This window comes from Helianthus annuus, chromosome 5 (genome assembly GCF_002127325.2).
Source record: "Helianthus annuus cultivar XRQ/B chromosome 5, HanXRQr2.0-SUNRISE, whole genome shotgun sequence".
In the NCBI taxonomy this organism is placed as follows: Eukaryota; Viridiplantae; Streptophyta; class Magnoliopsida; order Asterales; family Asteraceae; genus Helianthus; species Helianthus annuus.
In genome coordinates this window covers 120705341-120717922 of record NC_035437.2, presented here as the reverse complement: position 1 = coordinate 120717922, position 12582 = coordinate 120705341, and the positions used below count along the sequence as shown (strand labels likewise).

The following is a 12582-nucleotide window of genomic DNA, read 5'->3' as shown; positions in this document are numbered from 1 at the left end:
TTCATAGCATAACTTGCATAAGAGGCAACATAAAAGGACCGTGTATTTACCTCAATGGCATCCACAGTGAGAAGAAGCACAATGATACGCTCAGAAAACTTTTGTGTCTCCTCTTTATCACGAGTCAACCGACGACGATAAGAGTAGTTGTTAAACAAAGCCTTGACCTCCTTAAGCTTCCCCTTAGCAGTAGCCAAATCACGAAGGGCACGAAGAGCCATATACTTCCTTATCAGATATGCTCTAAACATTATCTGTATCATCATGGCTGCATCTTGAGGTGACAACTCCTTCTTCTTCTTCACTTTGTTCTTCTCCCATATCTTAGCAAGCGCCTGCCATAATATGCAAACTCATATTAACGAGGGTTGTAAACGAGCCAACGCGCTCGTGAGCTACTCGAGATAGGCTATCTAAAAGGTTGAACCGATGAAATGAGCTCTAGCCTAAAACGTGTGTGTGAAGTAAACGAGTCCAATTTCACTTGCTGAACTCAAGCTGGCTTGTGTACGAGCCTGTAATATTTAATTGATTTTCCATATATATGCACACATATATATAGATATATTTGAAATAACTATGTTAGATATAAAAAATTTAATTGTAAAATGTATCTAAACCAAAAAAGAGACAAGCCATAACTATGAATCCCGTGTTGAGCTTGTCTTAGTTTGCTGGTGTTTTTTGGGTGTAACATAGAAGCAGATTTGGGGGTGTCTGCGTTTGGTGTTTAAACAAAAAAAAGTAATTTACAAAATTAAAACAAACACACAAAAACATTAACTTACTTTTAAAAACATTAGTTTCAGAACCCATTGTTGCACAAGCAGAAAAAGATACAGAATTATAGCAATAATGAACTGTTTAAACCTACTTAAAACCCGAAAAACACTGGCAAACAAAGGCAACCTCAACACGGGTTTCATAGTCATGGACTTACTAACAAGCTCATTCAAAGGTTTCAGAACCGCCGTCCAGTCCTATCACGTGGACTACCTGAGTCACGCCTTCCGCTGCTTCTTTTTGGATCACGCCACCATTTGGCATGTTGGATGTCCTCCTCTTCAAGGTTAGAGATTTAACGCATCTTGATTGTGGGTCCACAATGTCTAGCATTGCTTCTAGTTCATCCAACATCGACCTTTTTGCATGCCTCACCAGGATATTAACACCCTGCTTTTGCAAACAACATTAGCAATCTCTAAACTCAAAAGGTCATTTGCTCAAAATTTGCAATTTAACACCATTCTTCATGGTTTCTGATATTCATATAACCATTTACTATGTCGTTTGATACAAAATTTATGTGTAGATTTGATGAAGGCGACACATTTCAAAATCCAGTCACGTTAACACGAGAAGAAAATAATCAAGTATGGAATGATAGCTACTCTAGCTTAATTGGGCCCAAGACTGTAATGCTAAAAGTCTCACATCTAATTGGGAACAAAGGGGCAACGAAATCAAGCAAGAAATATGAAGTAGCATGATGAATTGAAGTTCATATCAACCATCAAGTATCAACCTTACTAAAGTCGAAAATCTTTCAAAGAAAATGAAAGCCTATACTTATTTTTGACAGAAAGTCTCAACTAACGGCAAGATGTTGGGATTACGATTGACAAATAATATACGCGACTAAATCAACAATATTACTCTTACCATGCTATCAGATTTTACAGAATAAATAGAAATTCAACAAGAGGTATATAATCAATCTACTATTCAAACCTTTTTCTTAGCCACAGGATGATACAATAACATGAATCACAAAAATATATATCCATTTCATAGCATAACCTGCATAAGAGGCAACATAAAAAGACCATCTATTTACCTCAGTGGCATCCACAGTGAGAAGAAGCACAATGATACGCTCAGAAAACTTTTGTCTCTCCTCTTCATCATGAGCCAACCGACCATGATAAGTGGGATTCTTAAACAAAGCCTTGAGCTCCTTAAGCTTCCCCTTAGCAATAGCCAATTCATGAAGGGCACGTAAAGCCTGACTCCTCCTTATTAAATATACTCTAAAAGTAATCTGTATCATCATGGCTGCATCTTCAACTGATAACTCCTTCTTGTTCCTGTTGTTCTTCTCCACCCTCTTAGCAAACGCCTGCCATAATATACAAACTCATATTAACGACGAGGGGTTTAAGTCAAGCCACTCGTGAGCTACTCAAGATATACATCTAAAAGCTTGAACTGGTCTGGGCTTAAACAAGCTCGATCCTAAAACAAGCTTGTTAAATAAATGAGCCCCAACTTCCCTTATTGAGCTCGAGCCAAGTCGCGATTAGAAACAAGCCTATAAAGTTTATATAAATATATAATAACTATTATCACATATAAAATTATGATAAAAATATTAAATTATATATAAATATTTTGATTGTAAGAAGATAAAAAATAATTATAAACTTTATATAAATAATTAATAAAAAAATAAACAAGTCCAATATGCTTAGAAATTGTTGTTACCGCCCACCTGCCCAAGCACATACTATTTTAGCAAAGCACATCTTTCACGTAGAAAATCAAGAGGCCAAGGTCTCATAGGTCGTGAGTAGGCAATGAAATGAAGAAAAAGAAGAACAACTCCTTAAATGAACATCGTAACTAGTTCTACACCAAATAGAGGTCCTAACTATCCGAGAAGGCCAACACGCCAGGTTTGATATATTCTATTATTGCCCAAAGCCAAACTTCTACACATTAGCTATAAAAATATATTAGACAAGGCACTACTACTCACTCTCCAGCTGCCCATGAATCAAGGACTTACCACCACATGTCATTGGAGTATTTGAGAACGAGGAGGTTGGATGAGATAATGCCTAACCAATGTTAAAACAATTGGAACATGATTTTTTACTTTGTTTCACAATTCGAAGGGTGAAGACCAATGTGAGACCACCAACTATGGAGAATCTATGATCCGAAACATCACATTCCACTAACTAATTAGACCATGTGTAGTGGTAATGTGATTGGGCTTGAAGTTCTGCGGACATGGCAAAGATAACGCCCCAAATTCCCACCGCCCCCTGGGGCGTGATCTTCAGAAAATGGGTGTTGGTGTGATTGTGAAAATGCCTGGCAGGGGCTTGATCTTGAAAAGAGAGCTTGATGCCACATATCACATAACCCCCAAGGTAGGGGCACCCCACCACACATGGTCTTAGAATTATCAACATGTCGCTTCCAAACCTCATTCGGGCCATTTGTAGGAGGAACTAGGGAAATGGAATTTCCAAAATATATAACCTCTCTTCATCACTAAGAACTTTTCTTAGGTTACAACACCATTCTAAGATGTTTTTGTTATGGAGTTTACTTCGGTGCAAAATGGACCGATGTGGAGGATAAGCAAGAACGAGATTGTTGAAAGATTTCTATAAAACAAACTTTTGATTTTCAGTATTTTAATATTTCATAAAACCATAATAAATACAGTAATAACCAATTTCAAAAGCATTATTTTCTTTAAGTATTGAGATCCATTATTAATCAAATTCTGTGATGGTGCAAACACTTTCTACTGAAAAAAGATTATGTAGGTAGGTAACGCTTACCAATACACAATTTCCAGAGATGTTCTGGGGTAGCAAGATGACAAAGTGGGTCATCCTTAAATCAATAACTACAGAATCGGCCTAAGTGACTTGGAAATCGCGATCCCGCGTTATCTAGACACTTATAGGCCTTAATGCAAGGCTAAAGCACAATACATCTGGGTTCAGGTTATATCGATCTGAGTTCCAATAAAAGGATGGCAAAGACTTATCAATTAAGTTGGGATGTAGTTTAGTGTTTGTTGATGCAACAAATAATAGACCAAGGATAATAGCTGGGCTGGTTAGGCAAAAGGGTTGAAGGGTTCAATTTTGCCTAACGCAGGTGGTGGGGTCACCCCACGTTTGCAAGACGTGGAGAGAGGTTCACTAGTTTGTTTTTGTTGTTTGCTCGAGATCCTCCACTGGGATGTGCTCAGTTTCGAATGTAAGAACAAAGAGAATGTGTGTGTTGAATGTGAAAGAAAGTGACTTGCATGAAGCAAGTACTCGAGAACAATGGCTAGAGATTCTCCAGGAATCAGGGATGATCGGAATGTCCTTCACACTAAATGAAGTGTCTAATTTATAGGGAAAGACATCGCTCAAAGAGGAAGTTGTTTGACTAGTGAACATGCTTGCAGTGGGGGGTTTTGCCCTTTTTGGGGGTTGAAGTCTTTGACCTGCGGATAAAAGGCTGTGCTCTGTGGACTCACGCTACTTTTGCGGCTGGGGAGTTTGGTGAAGCAATCAGAGATGTGACTCTCTACTGTTCACGTACTTCTTTATCTCAACTTCCGGATTTTCAACATTCGAACCTTTTAACCTTTTAGGCTTTAATGTGTCTAAGTCATTTTATTTAGTCTTAGGCTACCCCCGTCATAAGCCCCCCAAGTCAGAGGTTTTTAGGAGTGAGCTCAAAGACTTCTGACTTTTACACATTTGCTTTTATTGCTTAAAGGCTTGAAAGCTTGAAGGCTTGGAGTCAGTTGAGAATTTTGAATTTTAAAAACTGACAACTGATTTGATTGATGTGTGGCAGTTTATAGGTCGGCGGTTTTTTGCAGGGAGTGGTTTAATGACTATTGTTTAATTATAACTTTTATTTGGGTATTATCTCCTTTTATTATTGAAGACAGACAACAATTTTTCATTTTCTCTTCAAGTTTTCTCTGCATTTCCTTTCCATCCTTCAGGTTAGTTCTGGTTTCTTCTGTTTCCTTGTTTTCTTCTTATTTTCTGCAACATGGGTGCTCGTAAGGATTTGGCAAAATCCTTTTCTCGATTAACCCAATAAGAGGTAGAACTGTTTTGCATGGAATATGGTATTGGGAACAAGTTTAAACCGACTGCTCCTGCTTGTGACGTTCCGATTGATAAATGTCCGGCCAGTTCGATTCCTCTTTATTGTCGTCATTTTGAGTTTTCGAACCTCCGTCATCCATTTTCCCTCTTTGTTTTAAATCTGTTGGAGTATTACCGAGTCTCCTTTGGTCAAATTCATCCGAAGGGCATGGCTAGGGTTTTACATTTCGAAGTTTTGTGTCGTGCCCTTGGTTATGATCCTTCACTGTTGCTTTTTCGTCAGTTTTTCCGTTTGGCGAAAAACGGTGATTGGTTCACCTTTGAAACATCCAAGGTTGATGCTTGTCTCATTTCTTCCATGGTTACCACTCTTGGTACTTGGAAAGATCGTTTTTTCTGGGTCTCTGATTCTATTGTCCCCTTCAAGATGGTGTGGAGGCACCCGGATGCTATTCTCAATGAACCGGAACCCTCTGAATCCGATTTGAATGACGCTTTTCTTAAAGCCATCCGGGAGTGCCCTTCAAGGGTTCGTCCCTTTCCTGAACATTTGCTAGTTCTGTTAGGGGTTAGTAAATTGTGGGAAAAGGCCAATCGGGATCCGGTTCTAATGAGGAATGGCACGGGTATGCATTTTTCTTTTTTACTTCCTTTGTGTTTTCTTAATTTATGTCTTATGTGCTTTCTGTTTTGTGGTTATTTGCAGTCATGTCTGCACTTGAATTCATAAAAAGTGACGATACTTCTGATGTTGCGTTTGAGGACGTCCCAGTTGTCCCTGATGAAAATGTTGTAGTTAAAGGTGCTGAGCAAAGGTTTGAGGGTACTGGGTATGTCAGTGTCTCCAATGTTAAGGATTTTTCTAAGTCTGTTGCTCCCAAGGCTTCAACCCGTCGATCTACTCGCCGTTTACTCAAGGGTGCTCCTCAATCCACTTCTACTGAACCAGTGGAGTTGAGTGATCATATTGAGGCTTCTGAAGATCAAGGTGTTGAAGTGGGTGCTGAGAAGGAAAAGAAGTTGGTTGTTCATGGGAAGAAGAAGACTCCGGCCAAGAAGGTTATGGTTATTCCTGTTCAAGGTTCTTCGAGCAGGGACGTTGAAGGGTTGGATCCAGATGAGGTTTATATGCCTGGTTGGTCGGTGAAGGTTGATGATAGTTTCAAGGATGCTGCTGTTTGTGAAGATGTGTTAAGCCACATTGCTCCTCCTTCGGTTCATAACACCATTGCCGAGATGGATGATGACATGATGTTGTTCCGCATGATTTTGAGTACTTGCAACCTTGCTGCCATGCTTCCTCAGGGAGTTGCTCGTTTTCGTAAGAGGATGCATGAGTATGAAGAATTTTCTAAGAAGAAAGAGAAAATGAAATCTTCAATGGCTGCAATGAAGAAAGAGATAGATGGGTTTGCTGAGAAAGAAGAGGCATGGGTCAAAAAGGTTGGTGAGTTGACCAGAAGGCATGAAATTGAATTGGGTGATCTTAAGAAAAGCTTTGAGGCCGATCGGTTGTAGCTAAAGGCTGTAGGGAGGCTTTGTCTGTTTAGCAGAAAGCCTTTGATGAAGAGAAGGAAGGCTTAAAAGCTTTGGTTGCTCGAGCTACCAGTGATAACCAATGGTTAATTAAGCAAGGTTTCTAGCAAGTTGTTACTTACCTTCTTCACTCCAATGAGTTTAATTCCGCTCTTGGTGAAGTTTACACTAAATTGCTCAACTTGGGGAAACATCAAGGTCTCATTGCTGGTTACAAGCTTCATGAATCCGGGAACCCTTTGGAAAAGTCTCCCTTATTTCGTCCTGAAGCTTCTGAGGTCTTCAAAAGTTCTGTTGAACAGATGGAGAGGCTGACCTACCCGTATGTCAACCAAGTTTCTACTTGTTTTGGTAAGCCTCTTACTGTCTTGCAGGAGCTAAAACCGGAGGGCCTTAATGAGAAAGTCTGTGCTGAAGTCCTAGGTTCCCTTTCAAGAAAGTGATCTTACTCGGGAGATAGTGATGACACCCTTTCAGGAGGACCTGATGCTTCGAAGGATGTAAGCTTGGAGGCTTCAGCAGTAGGTGGTGATGGTGGTGTGAAGGCTAGGAAGTCAAAGAAAGCAAAGAAGGTTAAAGGTGAAAGTTCTGAGGCTTCCAAGCCTCCTGCTTATGCTTGATGGACATTCGTAGCTTTCTTAGCACCTTTGAAAACAATTTGTGGTTTGTATGTTAACTAAAACAATATTAGGTTTTACAGGAACCCTTAAGGTTCTTGTTATGTGGTTGTGGTTAGGCCTGTATGGCCGTTTGAACAATTTCTAAGTTTACAAGTCACTAGGGCTTGTTCTAACTTTTCTTGGATGCTTGGAAGTTTCTAAGGCTTCCTTTATTATGCTATTATGTTTAACTATTTGTCTTGTGTTGTGTTTTTTATGCTTGTGCCTATTTTGTTAAGACAGCTTGGTTGGCTTCAAGCCTTCAAGCTTTCAGGCTATCCTGTATATAGGTTGAAACCTTTAAGGCTTCTGATTGTCACACATATAGCTTGAAGCCTTTAAGGCTTCTTAGTTTTCTGACGTGGCTTGGTTTGTATCTTTGAGTTTTACTTTTCATTCAATTTGTTGCATTATTCCTTAGGTTATTTCTTTTTCTTGTAGCTTTGTCTTTGTCGAGTTTGTGTTGCCTTTATGTTTTTTATACCTTAAAGGGTTCAGTGCTGCAGTCACTTAGCCTTGGTATTTTTAACAAGAAGACATAGCACCTATCCTATTCATCATTTTCTTGTTTTTATTTGATTTCGTAAGCTTGTTTGTTGGTTATTTTTCTAAGGCTTAACGAACATTTGGTGTAGGTTGTTCAAACCCGTCTATGAGGCAACTTTGTTTTCAATAATTAGTCTCATGGAGTTGTATTGATTTAGGAACTCACCCCTTATATAGGTTCTTTCAACCCTTGAACTATTGAGCGATGTGGCCTGGGAGCTCTTCCCCTTACACGGCCCTTTCCATGGAGTTTTTTCTAGGTTCTCAACCTGATCTTAGGATAGAAAGACAAATTTGATAAAACAACTTCATTCATTCAAGAGATATTGTTTTTACTAAAGGTATTCATAGTGCCACTCTTGAAATACAACTTGTGAAATACAAACCAATTTTTCCCGTTTAGACATGGAACCTTTTCAAGGTTTTTCCATTCCAGTGTCTTGGAAGCCTTTTACCCTCTGAGTCTGCTAGCTTGTAAGATCCACCCTTATGTGCTTCAAGGATGGTATACGGGCCTTCCCATTTTGGGCCAAGCTTTCCTTGGTTCTCTTTTTTGCTAGCTTCATTGTTTCTAAGCACCAGGTCTCCTGGATTGAAGCGTTCATTCTTGACTCTTTTGTTATAGTAGGCTTCTATTCGTTGTTTGTACTTGGCCTCTTGAATTGCAGCTTGGTCTCGTGCTTCCTCTAGGAGTTGTAAGTTCAACATGGTCTCATTTTGGTTTGTTTCGGGATCCATGTTGACAATTCGTTGTGTTACAACTCCTACTTCAGCTGGAATCACGGCTTCGGACCCAAATGCCAAGCTATAGGGTGTTCTTTTATGGCTTGTTTTTTCGGTTGTTCTTATCGCCCATAGAACACTTGGCAATTCTTCAAGCCAATTGCTTTCATACCTTCCCAATCTGGTTTTGATTCCTTCCACTATGCTTCGATTCGTCCTCTCAACTTGACCGTTTGATTGTGGGTATGCCACTGAGCTGAAAACCTGATTGATTCTGAATTCTTTGCACGAAACGCTGAAAGGCTTCTCAGCAAATTGCTTTCCATTTTCGGTGACAAGTACTCCCGGCAATCCATAACGGCAAATAATGTTTTCCCAAACGAAGTCAATGATCTGTTTGCCCGTGATTTTTGCAAGTGGTTTAACCTCAGGCCACTTGGTGAAATAATCTATGGCCACCAACAAGAATTTTACTCCACCTTTGCTTGGAGGAAATGGACCGACAATGTCCATCCCCCATTTATAGAATGGCCATGCTGATGTTATTGGGACAACATCATGTTTGGGACTTTTCGGGACCGGTGCATGAATTTGGCAGGCATCACACTTCCTTAGTTGCTCAGTGGTATCTCGGTGCATGGAGGGCCAAAAATACCCAAGGTTCATAAGTTTAGCAACCACCGATCTAGCTCCAAAATGAGCTCCGCATATACCTTCATGAATCACTATGACCAAATACTGACTTTGCTCGGGACCAACACATCTTAGCAAGGGTGCAAGGTAACCCTTTTTGTAGAGGATTTCACCTTGTAGTACATACTGCCTTGCCTTGATCTTAACCCTTTCAGCCTCTGTTTGATCACTAGGCAATTCACCGTTTTTAAGGAATTTCTTGATTGGAGTCATCCAATTTGGTTCTTCTTCGGTGATTACATCTTGAACTTCCAACTAATCGGTCGACGGAGCCTTTAACACTTCTACCAATACCTTCTTGGTAAGGTGGGCAAAAGTGAGAGATGCGAGTTTACTCAAGGCATCCGCTTTCTTGTTTTGAGACCTGGGAATTTGCTTGATGGTACATGTTTGGAAGGTGTTCATCAATTCTTTTGATTTTTTTGTACTTTTTCATATTGGGCTCCTTTGCAATGTAGCTATCATTCACTTGGCTTGATACCAGCAACGAGTCTGTAAACACTTCAAGCTTTTGGGCTTTCATTTCTTTAGCCAGTCTTAAGCCAGCTATCAGTGCTTCGTATTCAGCTTCGTTGTTGGTGGTCTGAAAATCAAAGCGAAGAGCATATGTGAATTCTAACCCTTCTGGGTTGATCAGAATGAGCCCGACCCCTGACCCTTCAACGCTTGAAGCCCCATTGGTAAAAAGCTTCCAGGCTTCAAGGTCTGAGGGTTCAGTGGCAGCTGTGTTTACTTCAGTGATTGTTTGCTTTGGGACTTTTATGATGAAATCAACCAAGACTTGGGCTTTGATAGCTTTTCTTGGGACATAGGTGATGTTATGTTCACCTAGTTCCACTGCACATTTGGCTAATCGTCCCGAGTTTTCTGGTTTTTCAAGCACATTCTTAATAGGTTGGTCGGTGACCACTTGTATAGGGTGTGCTTGGAAATACCTACGAAGCCTTCTAGCCGTTTGGACTAGGGCTAGAGCAAGTTTCTCCAAGGGAGGGTATTTGATCTCAGCCAATTATAGAGTTTTGCTGAAGAAATAAACGGGTACCTGAACCTTGTCTCGTTCAATGGTGAGGACCGCACTTATTGCTTCTTCAGCAACTGAAAGGTATACCGAGATTAATTCTCCCGTTTCTGCGGCTGCAATGTCAGGTAGGGAAGCTAAGTGTTGCTTCATCTGGTTGAAGGCTTTTTCGGCCTCCTCAGTTCATTTGAAGTCCTTCTTATCGGAGCAACCCTTGAGCGTTTTGAAAAGGGGTAAAGACCTTTCAGCCAATTTTGAGGTAAAACGCTTCAAGGCTGCAAGCTTCCCGTTTAAGCTTTCAACTTCCTTCTTGCTTCTCGACGGTTTGGTTTCAAGAACAGCTTTCACCTTGTTTGGATTGGCCTTAATGCTTTGTTTTCCAACAATATGCCCTAGGAACTTTCCTTCCTCAAACCCAAATGAGTATTTCTCGGGGTTGAGTTTCAGGTTGACCTTCCTTAGGTTCTTGAAGGTTTCTTGGATGTCATCAAGCATTTCGTATTCCGTTTTGCTTTTGATCACCAAGTCATTGACATATGCCTCCATGTTTCTACCAATTTGACTTGCAAAGGCCTTGTCAACTAGGCGTTGGTAGGTTGCTCCAGCATTTTTGAGGCCAAAAGGCATCTTTTGGTAACAAAAGATCCCTTTGTCTCTGTGGAACGCGGTCTTCTCTTCATCTTCTTCCTTCATGAGGATTTGCTGGTAACCCTTGTAAGCATCAAGAAAACACTTGAAAGGGTAACCGGTCAGGGAGTCAACCTTGAGATCAATTTCTGGTAACGGGTAACAATCTTTGGGACAAGCTTTGTTAAGATCCTTGAAGTCTATGCACATTCTCCAAGAATTGTCTGGCTTTCGAACCATGACAGGGTTTGCAACCCAGGATTGATACTTGACTTCTCGGAGGATGCCAGCTGACACAAGCTTTTCAACCTCTTGGCATGCAGCCAAGCTTCTTTCGGGGGCTAGACTTCGTTTCTTTTGGACAATAGGCTTGACATCAGGTGGCATTCTCAACTCATGTTCAGCAATGCTTCGAGGGATACCTGTCATATCTTCCGGGCACCAAGCAAAGACATCGCTATAACGTGTCAACAACTTTTCAAGATATGAGAGGGTTTCTTGTGAAAGGCTCGGATTGACCCTTATCCTCTGCTCAGGGTACTTAGGATTTATGATTAACCTTTGCTTGTCTTCTTCACTTTTGGAACTTTCACCTTCAACCATGTAGGCCTCCTGAGTAGGTTGAAGGGTTGCTATTCCCCTCTCGATAGTAAATTTGACAGTGTCATGGCCAACTAACACAGCGATATAGAATGCACACTGTCCTGGCCTTCCAATGATCACATCATAGTTTGAAGGTATATTGATAACCACAAAGGTGAGTGGTTGGACTCTCTCCTTCTGACCTTCGCTGAAATGAACATCAAGTGTCAGTTGCCCTAAAGGCTTAAGGGGTATATCGACAATACCTTTTATGGAGGTCCCAAAGGGTTGAAGTCTTGAATGTTCTTCATTGCTCAAACGGTTGAAGAACTTTTCAAACATGATTTCGGTGGCAGCACCAGTGTATATGTATGCTCTGCTCGTTTGTAATGTTCCCACAGTAGCCTTAACCACAAGAGGGTTTGAAAGAGGGTCTTTCTCCGTTGGAGGGAAGCAAACACACTAAAGCTCCCAAGCTTCCAACCGTTGCCTCTTGTGTGGAACCCTTCCATCAAAATCCACCATATTGACTTCCTTGCCCTTTCATTCAGCAATTTTGTCCCTTACTCCCTTTACCAAGTGAGCAAGTTCCCTGGACTTAACGGCTTCTTCGATCCTTTTCTTAAGCTGGAAGCAATCCTTGGTGTGGTGCCCCTTTTCTTCATGAAATTCACAGTATTGTGTGGAGTTTTCATTCTTTCTGCTTTTGGGGAGAGGCCTAGGAGGCTTTGAAAGTTTTGTTTGACTTCTTCTGTTGCGAGGATTTCTTTTTGGTGAGGGGTGTGAAACTTATGCCTTTCTCTCTGCTGGAAGGGTTCCGGCCTTCAGACCTTCGATGGTCTAAACCCTTTTGGCGTCTGTCATAGGAGTTAAAGTTCCCCTTTTTTCTAGCTGGGCTGTTGCCTCGCCAGCTGGATCCTCTTTTCCTTTGCTCTTTAATGTCTACTGCCTCCTCTCCCCGGATGTGGGCTTCAGCCCTTTTCGAGAGCTTCTTCCAAGGTCTTGGGCAGGGATTTGTTGAAAGCTCTTGTGAGATATTTGGATGTAATGGCGTTCATAAAACCGGCCACCCTCATCTTTTCATCTGCCCCCACGTATGTTAGACCTTCCTTCTTGTATCTTTCTATGAACTCTTGAAGGCTTTCATCATCTCTTTGTTTTATCTGAAAGATTACCGCCTCTGTTGGGAGAAATTGGCCAGGAACCCCTTGCTGAGGTCATCGAAGTTGTAGGTCCCCTTGATGTATGGATCTTCACAGAATTGTCAATCCAATCAAGAATGCGGAATCCTTTTGATCAGAATACAACAGAAAACGTGTAGAAACAGAAATCAGCA

The 12582-nt window shown here is 41.0% G+C and overlaps 1 protein-coding gene across 1 annotated transcript in view; it reads right to left on the bottom strand.

Annotated features, from left to right (window-relative positions):
* LOC110940982 overlaps positions 1-12582 on the bottom strand; it is a 51836-nt gene that overhangs the window by 2865 nt on the left and 36389 nt on the right. The window contains exons 9-11 of the mRNA XM_035990167.1: positions 1838-2119; positions 997-1173; positions 51-335 (exon numbers count right to left, since the gene is read on the bottom strand). Coding sequence (XP_035846060.1) covers positions 51-335; positions 997-1173; positions 1838-2119 — 744 coding nt within the window. The remainder of the gene's footprint in view (positions 1-50; positions 336-996; positions 1174-1837; positions 2120-12582) is intronic.